Source organism: Diospyros lotus, chromosome 12 (genome assembly GCF_014633365.1).
Source record: "Diospyros lotus cultivar Yz01 chromosome 12, ASM1463336v1, whole genome shotgun sequence".
In the NCBI taxonomy this organism is placed as follows: Eukaryota; Viridiplantae; Streptophyta; class Magnoliopsida; order Ericales; family Ebenaceae; genus Diospyros; species Diospyros lotus.
Genome location: NC_068349.1, coordinates 3,653,132 through 3,675,964, shown reverse-complemented (window position 1 = coordinate 3,675,964; position 22,833 = coordinate 3,653,132). Strand labels below are relative to the sequence as shown.

The 22,833-nt window shown below is 34.2% G+C and overlaps 4 protein-coding genes across 4 annotated transcripts in view; 1 reads left to right on the top strand and 3 right to left on the bottom strand.

The window, feature by feature from the left end:
- Positions 1-22,833, top strand: part of LOC127786488 (autophagy-related protein 9) — a gene marked incomplete in the record, with an annotated part of 1,007,132 nt that overhangs the window by 346,520 nt on the left and 637,779 nt on the right.
- LOC127786584 (calmodulin-like) lies at positions 2,342-3,538 on the bottom strand. Its single transcript, XM_052314076.1, has 4 exons — positions 3,276-3,538; positions 3,017-3,174; positions 2,819-2,896; positions 2,342-2,638 (listed from the first exon to the last, which is right to left on the bottom strand). Exons 1-4 carry the CDS (start codon positions 3,349-3,351, stop codon positions 2,504-2,506), a joined length of 447 nt encoding a protein of 148 aa, XP_052170036.1. The 5' UTR covers positions 3,352-3,538; the 3' UTR covers positions 2,342-2,503.
- On the bottom strand, positions 6,149-14,967 carry LOC127786494 (peptidyl-prolyl cis-trans isomerase CYP63). The gene is made up of 14 exons (XM_052313932.1): positions 14,802-14,967; positions 13,101-13,190; positions 12,907-12,961; positions 12,159-12,247; positions 10,959-10,983; positions 10,819-10,857; positions 10,578-10,695; positions 10,293-10,453; positions 9,825-10,212; positions 9,530-9,675; positions 9,153-9,369; positions 8,627-9,016; positions 8,475-8,555; positions 6,149-6,881 (listed from the first exon to the last, which is right to left on the bottom strand). The coding sequence occupies exons 2-14, from the start codon at positions 13,176-13,178 to the stop codon at positions 6,524-6,526; spliced, it is 2,145 nt and encodes a 714-aa protein (XP_052169892.1). The 5' UTR covers positions 13,179-13,190; positions 14,802-14,967; the 3' UTR covers positions 6,149-6,523.
- On the bottom strand, positions 17,243-19,874 carry LOC127786551 (2-methyl-6-phytyl-1,4-hydroquinone methyltransferase, chloroplastic). The gene is made up of 4 exons (XM_052314021.1): positions 19,702-19,874; positions 18,951-19,591; positions 17,769-18,075; positions 17,243-17,600 (listed from the first exon to the last, which is right to left on the bottom strand). The coding sequence occupies exons 2-4, from the start codon at positions 19,490-19,492 to the stop codon at positions 17,442-17,444; spliced, it is 1,008 nt and encodes a 335-aa protein (XP_052169981.1). The 5' UTR covers positions 19,493-19,591; positions 19,702-19,874; the 3' UTR covers positions 17,243-17,441.

Genomic DNA, 22,833 nt, shown 5'->3' with positions numbered 1-22,833 from the left:
CTATTTATAATGAGGGGCCTTTACAATTCAAATAATATATAAAAATATAAAGATAATATTTTGGGGGACAAACAACCCCTATCATCAACACAAAATCGGGAGTGGGATCCCCATTACGAGGAGCATGGGCTATTGTAGGTAAAGTAGATGGACCCTATCCTTGACTTCTCAGCAGCTTTGTCACTTATGCGAGCTGGAGGTTTTAGGCTAGCAATCTGGATAGTCTAGCGAACTGAGGGTTTTGCTGGGAGCTCGTTAGGGGCTTTGCCAAGAGCTCGCAAGATGCTCGCTTTACGAGTTTTGAATTTTGATGGTGTATGAATTTTCTTTGGCGAGGTTACCTGGGTCTTCTGGGCTTCGAGCGATTAAGCCGGCCCATTAGACTGAGTCTGGCTCATGAGAAATGGTGCGAGAAATACGTATAATAAATAAAATTATTTCTTTTTAACTTTTTCTTATACTAATGTCAGCTTATTTTATTATCAAATTGATATAAAATTATTTAAACTATGAATATGAATTCATCAAAATGATATATAACATATATGAGTATCCATTGCTACATCGATATATATATATATAAAGATAAAAAAGGTTAAACTAAATATCATAGGCATGGGAAGGCAATAATAAAGATGTGAGTATAAAGAGAAGTAGAGGGGTCTCTGTCTACCATGTACCATCCTTATTTTGACATTAAAAAGTAATTATCATAATTTTGGTACATTTTTATTCCATTACTGGTTGAAAAATTTATCTTTCTAAAATGAATAAAACAAATTATTACCAATAATATTATCACCAACTATCAGAGTCGTCATGAACTAGGGGTTCAACCCAAGGCCCACAACTGAGAGGGGCCCAAAACTTATTTTTAAGTCTATGTATATATGTGTATAAAAAATTAAAAAGAAAATATACCAAAAGAAGTTGCTGCTTGTACCCTATCAAAAGAAGATTTCATTGCTATTTTTATTTTGTAGATACATGTGATGATTGTTTTTGCTTCGATTAATTGTGAGGATGAAAGGAATATTGATCAAATTAAGAAATACTTACGAAGATTCGGGAGAAATCATCATGTAGACTCAAATATGTAGTTTTCGTTTTTAATACAATGTTTACAATACAGGGTACTCCTTTTCTTTGTTTAGCGTTTTGTCTCATTGAATTTCTTTAAACATTCTTAAACAAGGTTTTAATGAGACTCCAAATTATTCTTTCTTATCTTTTATAAATTCTTATAATTTTAATAAAATTAATTAGTTAATAATTTTTATTTTTTATTTAATTTATATAAACGGACACATTTAAAAAAAATTATCCTGACCTTAGAAAACCCAAGCCGGGCGCTGCCAACTACTAAATCAAGATTCCTGTAATATTATTTGTTTACGTGTCTTTATAAGTCACATTTTCATTAGTTGCATTGTCGATCAATAGGATGACAAATTAAATTAAGCAAAGGTGACCACTTCAGCCTCCTTGGTAACGTACCACCTTCGTAAACTCATTATATAAAACAATACAGCTCCATGTCAATGCATGGATAAAATGCAAAACTAATTAATACATAGTTTTTTTTTTCCTAATCTAACTAATATGCATTTTAATTACAATAAATATCATCGTCACATTCTTCTTAGACCCAGAATAATGAATACTTTCATTTAAAGAATTGTTGCCTGACATTCTGCTCTGTTCCTAATATTTATGCATTTATATATCATCATATTATATGTCATATTAATATATAATAATATACAATATGTTAATATAAAATTTTATTTTAAATATTAAAATTAAGTGTCCATATAACGGCCTGTTTGTTTCAGTTTAATTAGAGAAATTATAGTTTCTAACTTATCAGATTATAACTTCTAAAATTTAGAATAACTTGTGAATCTGTTTGTTGCAACTTTTTAAAAGTTATAGTTAAATAGTTGTAGTATTTGATACCATAAGCTATAAAATAACTTATTTTTGTATAATTATCCATAATACCCTTAATAGTTATAGAATAATAATTTAAAAATTAATTAGTGTATATGTATAAATTTCAAGTGTTCTAAAAAAATTAATTAGTATATAGAGAGAAGAGGCGAGAGAGAAGAAAAAATCTGAAAATGGAGATGACGGTAGAGAAGAGATACACTTGATTATGTGGACAGAAAGGTAATTCTTTGTTAAAAATTAGGGTAAGATTGTCACAAAAATATGACTGTTTAATCAAAAGTTGTAGAAGCTGGAGTACCCCAATTTTAAAAAAGCTAATTTCTACGCCTTTTAATAATTAGTAGAAGACATAAATTAACATTCTACAAGGTAAAACAAACACTATATTCCATTTTTTTGAAGTTAAAAGTTGCATGCTTTAGGCTGCAACAAACAGCCCAAAGGAAACAAATATCCGTGGAGGATGAAATGCAAACAAAAAGAACACTATAATACACATACACACGCACCCATATATATATATATATATATATTCATTCTATTTTGGTCACACCGCCATCATCATCCTGGCAAATTCTTCATAGCTAACACGCTCGTCTCCATCTAGATCAGCTTCCCGAACCATCTGGATAGCCTCTTCATCCGTCAGTCTCTCTCCCAGATTCATCATCACCTGTCTCAACTGCAAAAAGAAAATAATAATAATAAATAAGTATTTTCTGAACATGAAAAAACAAAAACAAAAAAAAGTAAAAGAGTTGAAGCCGACAATTACGTACTTTTTGTGAAGTGTTGGTCATCTTTTGAATAATTTTTACGATAAAAAACCATATATTTTTATACAAGATCAGATTTAGTTCACCTCAGCGGCTGATATGAATCCGTCTTGATCTCGATCGAACACTCTGAATGCTTCTTTAAGCTCATCTTCTACGCTGTCCTGTTGAAAACACATTAATTTCTGTGTAAATACTCCAAGCAAATTTCGTCTACGGATCACGAACAAAATTAAACCCTAGAATTTAGCAAAATTCGCGCTTTAGCGATTATCGATGCGTACTTTGGCTTTTATTCCCATGACATTCAAAAACTCCTCGAAATTAATGGTGCCTTTTCCGTCGGTGTCGACTTCGCTTATCATGTCTTCGACCTCTTGCCTTGTCGGATGCTCATTCAGAGACTGGATGACCGTGGCCAGTTCCTCCACGGTAATGAAGCCTATGAATAATATGTATACAGGCGAGTTACCAATCGTAATTCTTCTTTCGTTTTGCATACGATGAGAAGATGAGGAGAAATGAAGTTAGAACATTACGTACCGTCGGAATCCTTGTCGATCAAACAGAAGGCTTCTCGGAACTCCGCGACCTGTTCTTCCGTCAACGAATCGGCCATGTGAGATTGCCGATCAGAGGCTGGCCGGCGTTATCCTATCTCCGAACAAAATGGAGCAAGCAGCGGTGTCGGAGGAGGAGGAGATTGCAATGCTTTGAACTTGGCACGTTCTCCAGACTCCAGGCCACAATTTATTCAGATTCAGTCTGTTATTCTGTGTGTGTGTGTGTGTGTGAGAGAGAGAGAGAGAGAGAAGAAAAAGACGAGTGAGTGACGAAAGTCAAAGGTGCCGGTGAGAAGTAATATATTATTCAACAGTCAAGAAATCTCTAGAATCAGGGGCTGACGCTGTGCAGGGAGGAATTCGTCAATGACGCTCGCTGCCACTCCAACCCGGTCCAGACGTCCAGTCTGCTGAGGGCTCTCCTTTTCTAAGATTTGATTGAACAATATTATTCGTAACATTTATAATGATATTGATATATTATTATATTATTACTACATATATGTATTATTAATATGATAAAAAATACCATATTCCAATACATAAATAAGTAACACGAAGGTGATGATCTGATCTCCCAGTGCCCCCCCCCCTGTACGTGCCTCCTATTTTTTCTTGTAAAAATGTTATTTAGATACATACATAATAATTTAAGATAATATTATATATTTATATTAATATAACTCATAATTAAATAAATTAATATTCATATATAAATTATTTTAAATATCAAAATGAAATGTTGAGGAAGATTTCCGCGGCTGTGGTGTGGTGTAGTACAGATACAATTCAGCCTCTGTAGACTTAATCCACGAATGGAGAAAAGACTGAAGAGTTCTGAATCAAACCACCCATCCAACGGTAGATCGAAGCATTGACTAATAAGTCCAGACTCCATAGTCATTGGTCGCTGCAATATTATTATTAGGCCGCTTTAATTTTGCTATCAAATTTTATATATTTGTTTTTATAATTTTGTCTTTAATTAAGAAATTATAAAGTTGAGATCTTCGCTATTAATTATCAAATATATATAATTGGAAGAAATTTGAGAAAGAGGGAGAGAGAGAGAGCGTCATTTCAAGCACCGAGCTTACTTTATTTTATCATGGCTAAAGACACACTATCAACTACCTCAACTTTCAATTTAAGACCTATTAAGCACTTTAAAATTCAAAATCAACTGCAAAATTGTAAGTGTGTGACACGCACATTTATTTAGTATTAAGTTATATATTAATATGATATGTATTAATAAATTATAAATTATTATTTTATTATTGATACAATGCCAACATATTGATGTCTAATAAAATTTTATCAATTAATAAATTATATACTTTTATTTATTAAAATTCTATATTAATACAATAAATATGTTGATGTCTAAATGATAAATTTTTATCATTAAATATTGATAAATTATATATAATTATTTATCAAAAATTTATATTAATACAAATTTATATAGTGAACACTGTTGTTATATATATATATATAGTGGTGCTCAGGGGCAGATGTCGACGATGGAGGCAGCGGACTAAGCTGATGTCTAACGCAGGGATGGGTCTGGAACATAATATATATCTATATATATATATATATATATGAAGCTGTACGTATACATAATATATATAGGAAACTGATGCATATATATTATGTATATATATCTATATGTATATATATATATACAGACGGAGGAGGCGACAGCAGCAATTGGAGGCAGTGGTGGATCTTGGTGGAAGAACGGGGATTGAAAAAGGGAAGAACAGAGAAGGGATTGAATGGGAGAAGAATTGATGCAAGAAGCAAAATTAGAGAAGAAACCAAGCCGTTGCAATTGAAGAAGTAGGGACACCAACAGCAAAGAAGGGCGGTGATTAGAGACGAACGACTAGAAGCGCGAAAGAGCGGAGAAGGCGGCAGCCGCAACAGAGACGGCAATGGCTGCAACGACGGTAGGTCTTGGTGGAAGAGAAGGATAGAAGATGAGACCACGACAGCAGGAGGAGGGAGAGAGAGAAAAAGATAGACCCATTTCTTTTTTACTGCTTATTGTAATTTTAATTTATTAGAATGCCACTGTTTACTGTAATTTTAATTGATTAGAATGCCAATATTTGAGAAGGCAAGAAAATAGCAAGCAGCAAAAATATTAGCATTTAAAAAAATTAAAATTACAGTATGGAAGCAAGAAAATATTTAACAACAAAAAGGAAAATAGTAAAAACATGTAACAACAAAAAAGAAAATAATAAGTAATATTTAATAACAAAAAGGAAAATAGTAAACAACAAGATGTTTCTATTCTTTCTACTCACGCGCTCTTCAGCGTTGTTTTATTCCACGCGCGGGCTGACTGGACCATGAGGGGGCTGAGGGGTCTTTAAGTTATAAGTTAGGGTGTTTAATAAGTTTAAATTAAAACTTAAAAGGGGTTAAATAGATCCCTTCCAAACTTGAAGGGGCTAAATGGTTAAATGAGAAAAGATGAGGAGGCTAGATATGTCTTTAGCCTTTTATCACCATATGACATAACAAATCCACGTTTACAAATCATAAAATACGTGTGTGAGAGAATCATTTCGGGACGCTTATGCCATTTTATCGTCATACATGACATAACAAACCCACGTGCCCAAATCATAAAATACATGGCAATAAATACAGAAAAACTCTTTTATTTTTAAAATTATAAAAATCATCTGCTACTAAATATTATTGCCACATCTCGTATGCACAAATGGTAACATGATTAACCTATGACGGGATGTCACAATTTCATTAAATTATGTTCTTAGAAAGAAGAAGAACCCACAGAAAGAGCAACCAACCCATTACCCATGCCAGCAATTAATTATCAGAAGGCCAAAAACCATTGAATTATATGAAGTACAAATAGCAAAATTCACAAAATCCTCAAATATGTCAATCAAGTAATGACCAAAATCACACTCCCAAAATGCAGTAAAATGGCATATCCAACAAGAACAAGCCCCTCCCTCCATTGCCATGCCAATTGCCAAATCAGAGTTTAATTTATCAGCTAACTCTAGCATGCAAGCGAGCTCAACAAACGAAACTTCCTAATAAAGGTAGTTCTGCAGGCCACTGAATTGTACATAAAGGAATATCAAACTGGGTAGGCAAATTCGTAGGCTTGCCTCCTCGCTCACCTTGTACGAGCAAACTAGGACCAAATCATGCGGCCTCTCTTCATGATTGAAACTAGTTTGTACCGTTTTCAGGAGTGATATCGCCGTAAGAAACCAAACCCCGTTGTCCACCTGGGGAGCTCGATGTAGACCTGCTGGAGGATGCAGTTGCCACCTTTTTGGGGGGTGCCTTTCTAAGAGGACTGGGTGGCCTAGAGCTAGTTGAGTCTCGGCTCCTGGACCTTGAACCTGTTCCTCTTCTCTTTGAAGGGCGCTCATCATCCATCCGAGGCCCAAGACGAGATCTCAACCTATCACTCATTGCAGGTTGCCTATCTACAGGGCTGCGACTGCGCACAGGGTTTCTTCTGTGATGATTATGGGGAAGACCTGGGCTGCGGGAGTTGCTCCTACTTCTCCTGCTGTGGTATCTATGGAAGAGAAAAACGCAAATTACTTGGTTGTGTATAAGGGTGCATCAGCTTGCTCTTTAAGGGGAAAATGACAGAATGGACAGGGGTCCAGATTATAAAACAAATAGAAACGGGTAACTTCGTATAACCCATTTTTCGTGAAAGCAGACACTCAGGAACCCATCTGCTCATATAACATGGGTACAGATTTCCAGTATAGCAAGTAAACCTGAGGCTTTAATTTAAAGAATCGAAATCACGTGTATATATATATATATATATAGGAGATTTTAAAGATTGAATCACAAGAATCATAGTTGACTCCTGAATAAATAATGACAGTATATTAAAGAAATAATTAAGTGGCAAGGAAGACTGAAAACTTTATTGGACAGCTACACGACTAGCTTCGTTATATAGCACAGAATGTTGGAAAAATAAAACACGAACATGTGCAAAATATAAGCATAACAAATACAAGTACAATATGCTAAATGTGCAGCCATACAAGAAGGAATAGAACTAGAAATGAGGTTGTCCATCATAAAATCAGAGGGACTGCTATTAAAGATAAAACACAAAAAAGGTGTGATTAACATGGTTAGATCTTATGAGGAAAAGACCAATATATGCTCTTGTGAGGAGAATGGATAGAAAAACGGCTTTTAACAACAAAAAAAAAAAAAAGAAAGAAAGAAAAAAAGAAAAGGAGAGAGAGAGAGATGAATACCAACAAAAACTGTGGGAAATTCTTAGGAATGATGTGTATTATAATTGCCTTACAGCAAAGATGGTTGAAGAAAGAAATTATTGACGACCAGGAATCTATGTAGCGACTCCAGTGGAATAGACTTATATATTGTTATTATTGTATAACAAAATGAGTAAAAGATTCAAGTGGTTTCACTGCTACTATGGACCTTGATCAACCATAAAGGGATAACTCTTATTTGAGTATCTTATGAAGAAAAACAAAGAGGAAAAAAAAACTTATCACGGAAATAAAATAAATATGCATATTTGCCCTTTGATTAGATCCACCAAGCACCAGACAATGGTAGAGTAGTGCTTCATTGAGAATAAAAATAGCCCGATAGGCAACAAATAGTCAAGAACAATAAAGAAGCATTCACCAAGAGATATTTTGCTTGAACCAAGGAAGTGTAGTTCCAGAGGTCTGGATTAGATTAGCAGTAACTGTTTCAGTTTACTTCTATGTTTCCACCCTCACAATCTTGGGGGAGTCATGGAAAATCAACTTAGGGTGCGTTTGATAGAGATGAAAAATGGGGGTGGAATTCGAATTCCATCTAAATTCCAAGAAATTCCATCAAACAGTTTTTTTTTCCTATGGAATTCGAATTCCATCTTAGTTCAAAAAGTGAAGATTTTCCTTGAAATTAAGGAATCAGAATTCCTAGGGGGTGAGGGGTGGTGAGAATTGGAATTCCATGGAATTGGAATTCCGCCCCACTTTCCACCCCAAATCAAAACACACCCTTAGAGATAAAAAACTGAGTACAATTTTAACAAGTAGAAGGGAAAATGAAGTGGAAGACCCTATAAATATGTATGGATGAGAAAGAGAAAGAAGAAGAGGAAGAGGAGAACCTGGCAGGGCTCCTGCCTCTTGGTGGGCTTTTATAACGCCGTTGTGGTGAGCGATCGGGGAATTTTCTATAGCTTGAATACCTGAACAAACCAAAGTTTGAAGTTAATGGTGACCTCACCCTAAATTCAAAGATATATTACCTTGACATTACCTATCATGAACCCTGTCATGAACATTTCGCCCACCATATTTGTAAGGCCGACGAGGTGCACGCTCCGGAGATGGGGTTCGGTACCGTCGTGCAAAGGAATATCGTTCAGTAAACCCACGACCTTTTCTAATGCGTTTTGGGGTGCCATTTGGAGAACGGCTTCTTGACAGAGCTCGACCATGATTGGAAGCAGATGGTTCCAGGACCTTGCTTGTAGGACTGCCTCTAGGACTCATCAGGGAACCATCCCTGTTTTGCTCCTCAGACTGTCTAGCAGGATTTCCACTATCATTTTGGAACCTGGGGCTACTCCCACTCCTTTCAGGGCTCATGCTTGGACTGCTGCCACGGCGGGATCTCAGCCTTCCTGTGGGGCTTGGGGTTGCGCTTCTGTTCATTACAAGGTCAGAGGTTCAATGTTATTTCATTTTATCCAAGCTCTAGTATGAAAGTGACATGCAAGCTGCAAAGTCACAACATTAAAGCAAATGCATATGTACAACTGATGCAAGGCAAAAGCTAAAACCTGGTTTTTTTCAGGTCGTCAGAATAATTATGCTTATTGACAGTTTTATTGGATTTCATTTCCATGCCATGACTATTTTTCAAGGCTTCATCACCCTTCTGAGAAAATTCTCCCTCTTCATGAGATGAGTTGTCCTCCATCTTCTGTTCACGACCCTTCTTCTGCTCAAGGAGAGTTTGTTTTCCTATTTGAATGGTGGGGGATTTCTTCGTGACATCTGTACACACAAGCCAGCATAAGGCAGGATATCACCATAAAAATGGATAAAATTCAATTTGATGTCCTTGTCTCCAGCTTGCACATACAGGTTATCAATCAAATATTAACTGGGCCACAGGAATGTCAATACAAATACATTAAAAGTACAGATATCCTACCAAGATTCGGTGATTGCTTATTTTGAGAATTTGACAGGTAATTGGTTTTACGAGCAGAAATGGGGCGTCTGGCCTTTTCGTCATCAGAGCTAGCAGTGCCACTGCTTGAACTTGTACTCTCTGTGTCACTTGAACTCTCAGGGCTCCTGAGGATAATGCAAGATTTTCAAAGAGAAAAGTTTATAAATGAAGGATCAGAAAACAGCAGACTGAACATAACATCCCTAAAAGAGTACAAGTTATAAATCAAGGATCAGACAACAGTGTATTGGACTTATATATCAGTGAAAGTTACCGTTTAGATTTGGCCCTCGATCTTTTATATTGCCGACCTCTTGTCTTCTCCCTGCGTCCATCCCTCCTTTTTTTCTGATGTTGGAATCTCTGTCTCCTAGTTGGCCTCTTTTTCCGTAGCCTTCCATCACTGGAAGAGCTTGATGAATAGGAGTCAGATTCAGAATCTGAATCTGACCTGGAATTGGTATCTGAATCTGACCTAGAATCAGAATCAGTCCCTGAGGAATATGAATCAGAATCAGTATCAGAGCTATATGAATCAGATGAAGAGTATCTTCTTTTTCTCTTTTTTCTTCTGTCTTTTGGAGATGTTCTGTGCCTCTCTTTCCTTTTCCCATTAGAGCGATCCTCTGAGGAACCAGCTTTACCAGATTTCTTCTTTTTCCCTGAAAATGAAGTGTGTGATAATATGCTCCATGATCATGCACTGAGATAATGTAATTTGTGATCAGGATCTCAGAAATACCTTTCCCTGCTTCATTTGCATCACGAATTTTGCTTTCATATACTTCACCACAATCAACAATTTTTACAGTCCCCGAAGGTTTCCCATGAGCTGTTCCCACCTGTTCAATCTTCCTAACAACATCCATTCCCTTCACAACCTTCCCAAAGACAACATGCTTTCTGCCATAAAAACAAACCAAAATCCAAAATAAGTTATACAACATAGTAAGTATAGGGATATAGACCACGAGAAGCAAGACGACAAGCCAAAATTAAGGACACAATAAACACCAAGATCATATACCCATCAAGATGGGGTTGATGCTTGAAAATTATGAAGAATTGTGATCCATTTGTGTTCCGACCACAATTTGCCATTGAGAGGAGACCAGGGCCACTATGTTCCAGTTGAAAGTTCTCATCTGCATAGAGAAGTGAAACATCTATCAACTGCAAATAATAATCTACCTGCAAACTTTCCTCCATATTTGGTCAGACTTCTCATTCAACAATGAACAATCTATCAACTATAACTAATAATCTACCTGCAAACTTTCCTCCATATATGCTTTCTCCTCCAGTGCCTGCTAACACAAAAGGTAGTCCCTTACATTGTCAGGCATAAAGATGGAATATAATAACAGCATTAATTAAAGAAAAAATATCTATGGAAGAAAAAGCATACCATTTCCATTTTGGAAATCACCACCCTGCATGGAAAGGAAATAATAATTATTGACAATGATTTCTATAGAAATGTATACACAAGTACAGAGGAAACTTAAAGAATCAGAATAATTGGAAACAGAAGAAGCAGCATATCCTTTCATGCCAATGTAAGCAGATAATCCCAGCCTTCAAAGACCCAGCAATTAAACCATGGTAATAGATTACTCTTAAGAATTAGTTCATCCACTTGCCCAGTAGGCCCCTTTCCTGTGAATTGTGTATGCCTGCTGAAAGGGCACAACTTCTTGTGACAAAAACTCATGTCTGCTTAGTGGAAGAATGCAGCCTACGCTGCTGGAGTTCCCCTGGGGGACATGTGTTCAGGAAGCTCTTTTGATGTAATAGCAGTGCTATGTGTTATGATCTATTGAGATAAACATCTTATGCCATATCTCCATCAATGGGAGTGGAAACAGAAACTCCAAAAAGCCTTGCCATAAGAACAAAGCTTGTTTTCTGCATCATTGTGATTGATGCATAAAATTTAGGCATATGCTTTATCTCATTATTTTCTCAGGTTTTTTCACCTTTATGCAAAAGAACCATCCTGAGTTCCTAAACTCATGGATTCTCAGTTGAACTTTAACAAATATTAACCCTTGTTAGTATAGTAATTCAAGTGAATTACTATATAAAAGGTTAAAAGGACTGGCTTTATTACAGTGACATGTCATTACCATTAACTCATTAATATTGAGTTTTCAGTTAAATTATGACAATATTTTTCAATTGTGCGAGTAATAGGTAAACTCATTTTCATTGTTCATGGGCTGCATCTGTTCACATTGAGTCATCATTGGTACCATAATATCTTCCACTTAGTTTAAGTGAGAAAAAAGGTTGATTCGATATGCAAGCATTAAACCCAAGTGACCATATTGTTCATCTCAGAGAACATATCTAGAATATTCCGATAAGTATTGTGGATGGAAGGATGGTAACCTCAAAGATCTAAGAAAAATGCACTGAACATGCAATTGTCATGAATTGATAAAAGAGCATCTTTATACAATTTGATGACTGTGATGCAAGTAGCTGTATCATTAGTTGAACAATCATATATCAAAGCGACCAGCCAGCACTATCTTGTACCAGAAAAGCAGTGAAAAAGATTATCACACATTGACCTTCAAATGATTTATAAGAAGTAACGTACTTGGGCCATGAATCCTTTGATTATGCGATGGAATTTAGATCCTTTGTAGTGCAAAGGTTTCCCCGTTGAAACTCCATTGCCCTTCTCACCTACAGAGGACCATAATGAGACCATTAAATCTGACAAATATATGCCGGTGCAACCAAAATATAATGCTTTCTTGTTGAACAAAAGTTCAATGATGGAGTTCAAGAAATCAGATATGACCAATCATTTTTCACATTAAGAAACAGAAAATACAGTAGCCAATAGCTTCTACTTCTGACCAGCTAATTCAACTGGGAACTGGACTCGAAACCAGATGGTTTATGTAATGATAAACCGGATTAATTTGAGAAACTTGTTGATTCTCATGGCTAGCTGGCGCCTACAGGAAGAACCCACTCTCTCTCTCTCTCTCTCTCTCTCTCTCTCTCTCTCTCTCTCTCTCTATATATATATATATATATATCACACACACGCACAAATCATGCAACTTCTTGCTATTACTACAAAGTGAATAAGGTTTAGGTAAAGAACAAATACTCATTGCACATGAAATCACCAAATGATATTATATATAATTTGTTTAATGCTTATAGGATATTCCGTTGAACAATCTAAGGTGACAGTGATTTTTTTTTCTTGATTTCTTTGTTAAATAAGCTACAGAAACATATTGAAGTAGCAGTTTTGAATTTACACTGCAAGATTCCATTACAGATTATAATATTATCAAGTAAATTATGTTGCAATCACAAAAAGATACCTGTACAGAGTGCCCGAAAATTCTCAGCTGTCCTAGGAACAACATCAGCAAACAGCTGCATTTTCCAAAAAGAACTTACATCAGTATCTAAATAGAGAAATCCAAGCATTAACTTGCAGGAGGATGGAATTTGAGAAAACCAAACAACTTGAGGAAAAAAATAGATGTGAGTGGTTTCCTGAACGATAAATTACCTCAATCGTAATTCTTTCCACAGGATCGCCATCCATTGATACATCTAGGAAAACAAATGGGTTCTTTTTCTTGTTCATCTCTCCTTGATGCTGAGAAGGTAAGATTAACATTGGCACAAAGTTGCATGGAGGAATAATAGAAAATGGGCAAAAAAACACAAAATAATTACAATATCACTCATTTTGTGCAGAGTCTGCCTCTTGTGTATTTATTTCTACATTAGCTTTACTTACCAAAAAAATAAAAACAAAATAAACAACATCACTCAATTTTTTTTCCAAATGTGTACATGACGCTAAAAGTTATATTCCCACATTTTGTTGCCTGATTAGATTAAGGCAGTTCATGTTGTTATAGTGGTTTTAATACTTTCCAGAAATAGGTGAAATCTAAATTTTATGTGTAAAAGTTCAACTTACCAATGCCATAATACCATTATCTTCCAGTAATTTTCAGTCAAATTAATGTTATCCCAACCTATTTGTACTTACTGTATCTATGCTACATGTAAAATTAACTTGCTTTTGGCAGAACAGGTCCAGGTGCGTGCAACCAAATGAAATAAAGAGCAAGTTTCACCAAATTCAGAAATTTCGAACACATTATGCGACAAACCTTCTCAAATGACAAAAATACTGCTAATACTTCCTCGGATTAAGGGTGCAAGCATATCTTCTAGCCCTTACAAAGAGGATGAGCACCTTTGACATCATCAACAAGACCAATTTACTTTTTTTTTAATATAAATATCCTTCACCTAAATCTAAACATGCTTGATTAACACAATTGTGTTTTGAGAATGCAAAGAGTAAATTCTTAAACAAAGATTTATTGCTTTTCACATGGCACTTTCACTTGAAGTCCAAACACCAAAAGCAATATTTTATGGCTAATTCTCAAGACACTAAGAAATTCCAAATCTGGTATGATTATATCTACATGATATATTTGGCAATGCAGAAACTAAGAAATTCCAAAGCTAGTATGATTAATATCTACATGATATATTTCGCAACACATAAAAAAGGAAAATGTTTTAGCCCTAAAACTTTCAAGGAATGGCTTCACATGCAAGGAAATGGGATGATCTGTTTTTCTTGTTCTCTTTCTGCATAATGAAGTTTGACTGTTCCTTGCACTTGACTAAAGGAACTGAATACTACAGTTCCATATACATGCCATCCAAAGTATCAAGCAGTATCCTTTCGGATAAAATGAATTAAAAAATCCAAACGCTTCAGCACACTGATGAAAATTTTCAGCAACCATTTCCTTCCGAAACCAACAAAACAATACACGTTATTTCACATCTTCGATTTACCTAGGATAGACTTGGGTGTGACTGGGTCATATCAAATCAGCGACAAGATCCGTTAAACAAAGTCAAGAATAACATGATACAGTCGAGAACTACATATTAATCCAATAAAATGCACAAATAATGCCCAATGCTAGATTTTGATACTATTAAAGCCCCAAAAGTAACATGGTAGCCAAAACCCTAAACCCTAATTGTTTATCTATGCAAGCCCTTATTTCAACCCAATAAGTTAAAATTGATTGGCATCGCATAACTTGAAACCGTAAAATGAAATAGCAGAAACATTAACGAGCAATTTGAAGTTCGAGAAGCTCCTGAACCAGAAGACTTGACGAAATGTAGAGCCAAATGAATAGATAAGACGAGCCGGAATCAATACCTCATGCGACTGCAACTCAGCCTGATTGAACTGAAATACGTTAATCGAGACCGAGAAAGAGAAATCGACGGCGACTGCAATTTCTTGAAAAGGAGAAAAGAATGTCTTGAGCAAGAGCAAGAGCGCGAGAATGGAAAGAGGTTGTTTGGGACGAGGAATCAATCTGCTCCTCCACGGTACATACTTATTCTGATGTAGTTACGCATCAACGGTTCAGGCTGTGCCGCGTTTCCTCGTAGATGCCACATCAGTGCCATTAGATTGATGTCATCTGTGCGCAATCGCCGTCACTGGCCTTGGTTTTGTGCTATATTATCGAGGGACCATACTATACATCAAAGTTACACTTTCAACTGTACACAAAGAGTTCAATTATTATCCCAGTTAAAGACTTAACTTGTGATTTATCTCTCTTAACGTAATTGATAGCACGAGTATTGAGGTCACGCAAAAGTAATCATCCCAAGTAAATAATTAAAATATTTCTCACACTGTCTTATTATTTTGGGTGATGAGTATTTTGATCACGTATATATAAAAAATATTTTTATTATTTTAACTATACTATGTAATTTAGGAAATATAAATAATATTTTTTTTATTATCGAGTGTTTAAATTACAATGACTCTTTATAAAGTTTGGAAATAATACGAGAAAATTGATAAAAATGAATGATTTGAAAGTTAGATTAAACTTATTAGGGAACTCATTAGAAATGAGTAGGGCTCATGAAGAAAATCGCTTCTTAAAAAGCTAATTAATTTTTTGTGAGAACCTTGATTGATATGTTGAATTAGACGAATCCAGCCGGTTGAATCAATTAATTTTTTTAAATTTTTTATGTTTATTTTTTATTTATATACATTAGAATAATAATAATAATAATTTAAGATATTTAAAAATAATTAATTTCTATTATTTGAATACCATCTATCATTTTGTTAATATAATGAATGATTTTTTATTTAAGTTTTGATTTGTATATTAAATATTTGATTATGAATTTATTTTAATTTCATCATAAATTGGTGTTAATATATTGTATACATTTTTTTAATTGTAGGGTTATTAATGTTATATAGTACACTTTTAAATCTATTAATTCTCATGTGATAAAATTTATTTTTAAAATTTTTTATATCACAATTTTAATGAATATATATTTATTTTATTATATAAAAGTATATTTTAATTTGACCCAATCCGACCACTAAATCACGAGCCTCTTACATTCTAAATTTAATACATTGGTCTAACACTCAAAACACTAAAAAAAATATGAGTGTTGTCAATAAATCTTTTATAACTTTAACCATTTTTAGTCGTTATCGTTTTTTAAGTAAAAATCCCTTACAATAGAATGCTTTTGATCATAGCCAAATTGATTAATTAAATTACTTTCTTTTTTTCTCTTTTTGTTGAATAGCTGTATCTTTATAAAATATGTTTTTAATCTTATTTTTATCTTAAAATTAATTATTTACTTATAGAACATACTATTTATTAAAATAAATAAGATAAGACTTTATTAAGATGACTTATTTATCAAATTTAAAATAAATTATTCAAAAGAGATAAAAGATAAATTTATTTTAAAAATTTAAAATAAGAAATCATAAGTTATGTGATTTCTTTCTAAAAAATTTAATAAATATAATAAAAAATATTTTTATCAGAGATAGTTTTTATATTTTATATTTTTTGATATATATCTTAATTAACAAAAATTATTTAAATATTAAATGAGTCAGGATATTAGATTTAACTCATTTATATAACACAAGCCAAATCTATCCTGACCAATATAGACGTTTGACTGTACAAATAACTAAATTAATTTTATATTTGTAATAATAAGTGGTTGGTAAACATTCTATCATTATATTATTCTGTACAAATGACTAAAAATATGTATTGAATAAGCATTTTAAAAGAAATTATAACTAGAGAGGGAGCAAAATCATGCTTTCTCAAAAATTGTTTTTTTTTATATTAAAAAAATTACTGTGCTTTAAAAGGAAATACCCACCAACCTCAACCTCGGGAAAATATTATATCTAAATATAAGTTTAATAAATAAAATTTATAAATTAATATTTTAGTTAAAATTAATAATTATTATTAAATTTAAACGTCATGCCACCTCAATTCATGAGAATTATTTGCCAAAATTATTTGATAATATACCAATTTTTAAGATGATCGTCCTTACCTAATCTCTAGTACTCATTCCCTCAACTACGTTAGAGAAGATAAATCACAAATTAGGTCTTTAATCTTTATGCGAAACGAGGATCGAACTCACAACTCACTGAATTAATACTAATAAATTGTTTATATGATTGCTCGTCTTATGCTCTGAAACAGTTATATATACCATTTCTCTTGAATATGATAACTGCCTTAGGTTGGCGGGTTAATCAATCTTTACTTATTAGCATATCTCAAGGGCCTCAAATGGACGTTCAAATTAAAGGTGCAATGTTAACACAGGAGAGGAGACCCGTGGCACTGGCAGATATTATCTTATCTAATCTAGGTTTTCAACAATAGCAAGGTTTCAACATGCTGCAAAATGGAAAATGAAAGAAGCAGCCCTAGCATAACAGCCCAGTAAGATGATGCTCTCTCTCTCTCTTTCAAATGGGTCTACCTTTGGGGACAATTTTGTCTTTGAGCCACATGTAAATGGGGACCAATACAAAATAGGTCGCTGCCATGGCACCCAGAAGGAAGCGTCCCAGGAACGCAAATGGGTTGCTAACGGGCTTCGACACATCCTCTGCCTTTGGTCCCAGCTGCAATCAAATTCAAACACCTAACTTTGTAAACGCCAAACCCAGCAATTTCAAGCATTAAACCAAATTATATTCAACTTCAAAGACGTGCAACAGTAAGGCTTCATACTGCATTGCACTCCGCTTATGCAAAGGCTAGTGGTGTTAAAAGAGTGAAGAAGCAAATACCTGCAAAGGAGAATCCCCAGATGCAGGTTTTACACCTGTGACAGAGCATCCCATGATCAGCCCATGCCGACGAACACCACGGTACCATTTCGGGCCAATCCTCTTCAGTTGGACATGCTTAAACCCAGCCTTCTCAAACCATTCAATGTACTCTTCCTCTTTTGGAAAGAGCATCCACACATCTGCGAAGAACCGAGATAGCCAGAATGTCGGATACACTGGTCCAATTACGCATGCCTTCCCTCCAAGCTTCAAGACCCTGTATGCTTCCCTGATGCCGCGCTGTGGGTCTGGCCAGTACTCTATGCTGAGAACAAGCAAATGCGAAATCCTTCCAAGTGAGACCACTTACAAAATTCCCTTGTTCTCTCCCATTCATTCTTCAAATTGCACATTAAGGTCTAACCCGTAACATTCTACACTATATTTTTTAAATAAAGTGAAGCAAGGAGTAAAATTATGATAAAACCACACCCAAAATGACGTAGGGAGCCTGAGCAAGCTCACCACACAGGATACAACCATCTTGCACATCTACCTTGTTATTTTTGTTTATCTTTATAAGTTCATCAAATTATTCCTGCATTGACATTTCATGACACCTAATGCTTCATTTATAGATCTATCTATTCGTTTAGAATGTCTTCTATTGAACATAACATGCGTGATATGCAATTAAAATAGTTTTGTCATATAAGGAGAAGATCAATAAGGGCTATTGTGAAGAGAGTAGACAGAATAGAACAAGCCTTTAGTTAGAGAGGTAGAGGAAACATGAGTTATTAGGACAGAAAATAAGGCCATAGATAGAAATGATTCACGAGGTAGAATTCATATGGTCCACTGACTCAATCCTGTATAGTAAGGCTTGGTTCGGTGTTGTTGCATTGGATTTAGCATGCAACCCTTTAAAGATGTACCAAAGAAATGACAAGACACTTCAGACTAATTCAGTTCCAAAAGGGTCTCTGAAACATTCTCTTACAAACCAAACCTATACATAATAGTAGTACTCTACTAAAACAATCCAAACCAAATCTACTACAAGTAGCCAGAGTTTCCTACAGGACCCGAATCAGACCACCAACTCAAGTCATAAAATATCCAAACACAAAACTATACGTAAAACATCTAAAATGAAAATAAGAAAACAATCAAAATTCAAAGAGCAAGGCAATATACCTGCCGGCAGACACATATCTGTCTGCATAATCAGTGCGGAAAGGGAGATCCTCGGCATCGCCCTCGATGATCTTGCAATCCTTCAAGGGCTCCTTCTGCTTCGCCTTGGCGAGCTGATGCGGGGACTGGTCTAGAATGGTGACATTCTTTGCATCCACGTGCTTAACTATGCCCAAAGTAGTGAACCCTGTTCCTCCTCCAACATCTACCACTATCATTTTCCGATGGCTAAGATCGGCGGGTTCAAGCGCCTCATCTCTCATATCCTCGGTCCAATGCCCGGGATTAATTATATGATCATAGACAATCGACAGAAACCTATAGAACCAAAATGCCTCTTTCTTGTGCTGGATAAACCTAGGTTGAGAGGACGGCCTTGAAGCCGAAAGGTTGCATTTGGGAGCTAGGGTTTTAGTTATAGCCCTAAAATTCGTGCCACAGGAGACCAGACCAATTTGGGGAAAATGCTTCCCGCGCAAATCTGAGGCCACAAACCCTAGCCCCTTCGGGGTTGTTCCTCCATTGAGCATCGAAGAAGCCATGGAATGCCCAGATGACGCAAAACCAGTGGTTCTGTGATTAGTTCACCCAATTTGAAGTTCGAGCGCCAAAACGCTAAAACCACCGTCCAATCTCTTTGACTAGTTCACCGCAAGAGCATGCAGAAATGCGTTGAGAATCAGTTTTCATGAAATAGAGAGCAGAAAATTCAGATTCGATAGGATAAACAAAGGGAAACGAGAATGCTTACCAGTTCAGCTAAACCAATGGGACAGAGAGTGAGAGAGATTTAACCAGCAGACCCATCATGACGAGAGAGAGAGAGAGAGAGAGAGAGAGAGAGACAGAGAGAGCTTGAGCTTCCAGGCACCACAAACGAGAAATGGCAAGGCTTCTGGTTTTCGTTTGGTTCTGCATCAATGATACGGAAGCTTGTGGAGATAACTGTACGATGACAGGCATTCACGAACTCAGAAAATTTAATTACCAATCTGCCCCCTGCTGTCCTCTGAAATAACAGATATTGACAGATGCCTGTTATATGTAATTGTAACTTATGGTGATTATTAATTTACTTATATTGGAGTGTGGTGATTTAATGTCACTAAAGGATACAAATACTCACTTTATTTATTTTAGTGCGTTTTTGGGAGGGTGTTTTTGTCTTTGTACTTTATATTAGTGGAGTCCGTAACATTTTCACGTGTGTTAACATCATTACTTCATTTTAAATTAGGGAAATTCTATTCAAAATTCGAAAATTTACTCTTCAAAACGCACGTACCATCAAAATTTTCAATAATTTTAATATACCTCTTTTACCCCCATAACCCACAGTAAACTCTCTTCTCCGATCACCTCTCATCCCCAGCCATCACCTAAATATATAAATACGCACTCACACATACTTATACATATATATATACACACAGTATGGCTGCGGCCATGACAGTCGCGACCATGCAACCTAGCGCGCACACACATATACACACACACCTATATAAATATATATACACACACTCACACACACTTATATATATATATATACAAGTTCCATGGCTGCGGCCATGGAAACCCCCGCATCGTGAGGTGCGGGGATTTCTAAAATCTCCGCACCTTGCGGTGCGGGGAATCAAGCCTTCCCCGACTGCTGGGAAGACTTGATTAAATTTGTTTTATTTTAATTAAATAAAAATAATATAAATAAATAAATTCTAAATATCTGTATTTTAAGTAATTATAAATTAACTAATTTTAAATTCTAAATCATTGTAATTAAGTGTTGAATTTTTAATACTTAAAAAAATTTAAAATTTATTTTATTGAATTACTTAAAAATATGCATATCTAAAAATCCTATCATCATTTAAAATATTTTTTTTAAATATATATATCTTTACCTAATTCAATAAGATAAATTTAAAAATCCTATCATCATTTAAAATATATTCTTTTTAAATATATGTAATTATAAAAAAAATATATTTTAAATGATGATAGAATTTTTAGATATGTGTATCTTCAAGTAATTTAATAAGATAAATTAATTAATTTTAAATTCTTTTAAGTATTAAAAATTCAACACCATGATTTAAAATTTAAAATTAGTTAAATTATAATTATTTAAAATGTAGAAATTTAAAAATTATTTATTTGTATTATTTTTTAATTTTATTTTGTTATAATAAAAATTTTAATTAAAATAAAAATATAAAAAGTCTTCCCAACTGCTGGCAGTCGGGGATTTCAGCAATCCTAGCACCTCGCGGTGCGGGGGTTGCTGAAACTCCCGCACCGCGAGGTGCGGAGGTTTTCATGGCCGCGGCTGCCATGGCCGCAACCATGTTTTTGTGTGTGTGAGTGTGTATATATATATATAGGTGTGTATGAATGTGTATATATATATATGTGTGTGTGTGCTGGGTTGCTGTGTGTGTATATATATATATTATATATATATGGGTGTGTGTGAGCTTGCTAGTTGCATGGTCGCGGCTGCCATGGCCGCGACCATGCTCTGTATATATATATATGTATGTGTTTGTGTGTATATGATATAGGAGGGAAAGAGAGATGCGAAATGATGGTCGGAGAAGAGGGTTGGCTGTGACTGTGGGGGGATAAAATAGGTATTTTAAAATTATTAGAAATTTTGATTGGACGTGGGTTATGAAGAGTAATTTTTCGGGTTCGCGATAGAATTTCCCTTTAAATTATAGGGTTACTAAATACGGGAGGTGTCAACATTCAATTAAAAGAATATGGTTATTAATTCTTGATATATAAAATTTGTATATTTGATATTTTAATTATTAAAAAAATATTATTTTAAATTTTTATCGTAATAAAACGTTAATGTATGTATAAATGTGTTTAGTTTTGTAAGTGACATGCTATGTAGATGATCAAATGACAGTATTTGAATAGGTTTATTAGTTTATTATACTCTCTAAATAATTAATAAATATAGCGTTTGATCTTGGTGTATAAAAATATTAAAACTTTGTATTTTAATTATTAAAATATTATTATTTTAAGTCTTTACTCTAAGAGATTATATAAATAATAGAGTGATTGAATCAATTTCAACAAATATAAATTATAGAGATTATTTCTATTATATTTTGTGATTAAAAATAAAATAAGCTAGCATTTTTTGGGTTAGTGATTCAAAAATTTAGATGTTTGGGATTTGTTTTTTTAAGCTATGGGTACTTTGGTATTTTTTTCATCCAAATAAATTTTAATTTGATGTGTTTTACTAATGTGACTTTTTTATAATACGATACTTTTTCTTCTCAATCAAGGTAATAACTTAAAATAATAATTTTTAATAATTAAGATACTAAAACTTGATTTTTTTGTATATTAAGGATCAAACATCATATTTTTTTAATTATTTAGAGAGTATAACAAATCAATCAGTTTGTTTAAATACTACCAAGCGATCATTCACGTGACATATTATTTGCAAAAACGAACGTATTCATACACGCACTAATATTTCGTCATGATAAGAATTTAAAATAATAATTTTAATAATTGATATTTTGAATCTTGACATGTACAATAAAAAATAAACATTACATTTTTTTAATTGTTAAGACCCGAATGTATTCAGCCTAAATTACAAGTACAGCCAATACCAATTTTTGTCTATACATTATTGATTAATTTTGGTAGATATGAATGTAAAACTTTGTTTAATGAACATATATGGACAGAGAAAAAAATATCCACATAATTAAAGATAGTTACTTGGTGGATGATCCTTACCCACTCTATTTAAGACAAATTTATTAACCAATATATTGTTTGTTTTATTGAACGAGAACAATAATATGCATGTAAGGTTAAACTTAAAAGAGTAATATTAAGAATT

Excerpts from the sequence above, each read along its gene's own strand:
- LOC127786584 (XM_052314076.1), bottom strand. The coding sequence starts at position 3,351 with ATGGCCGATTCGTTGACGGAAGAACAGGTCGCGGAGTTCCGAGAAGCC. Across the intron at positions 3,175-3,275 it reads GATCGACAAGGATTCCGACG|GCTTCATTACCGTGGAGGAA; the intron begins GTACGTAATGTT and ends TATTATTCATAG. Across the intron at positions 2,897-3,016 it reads TCATGGGAATAAAAGCCAAA|GACAGCGTAGAAGATGAGCT; the intron begins GTACGCATCGAT and ends TGTTTTCAACAG.
- LOC127786494 (XM_052313932.1), bottom strand. The coding sequence starts at position 13,178 with ATGAACAAGAAAAAGAACCCATTTGTTTTCCTAGATGTATCAATGGAT. Across the intron at positions 9,017-9,152 it reads GACGACCTGAAAAAAACCAG|AAGCGCAACCCCAAGCCCCA; the intron begins GTTTTAGCTTTT and ends TGTAATGAACAG. Across the intron at positions 8,556-8,626 it reads CATGACAGGGTTCATGATAG|GTATTCAAGCTATAGAAAAT; the intron begins GTAATGTCAAGG and ends TGGTTTGTTCAG.
- LOC127786551 (XM_052314021.1), bottom strand. The coding sequence starts at position 19,492 with ATGGCTTCTTCGATGCTCAATGGAGGAACAACCCCGAAGGGGCTAGGG. Across the intron at positions 18,076-18,950 it reads AGATATGTGTCTGCCGGCAG|CATAGAGTACTGGCCAGACC; the intron begins GTATATTGCCTT and ends GCTTGTTCTCAG. Across the intron at positions 17,601-17,768 it reads CTGGGGATTCTCCTTTGCAG|CTGGGACCAAAGGCAGAGGA; the intron begins GTATTTGCTTCT and ends ATTTGATTGCAG.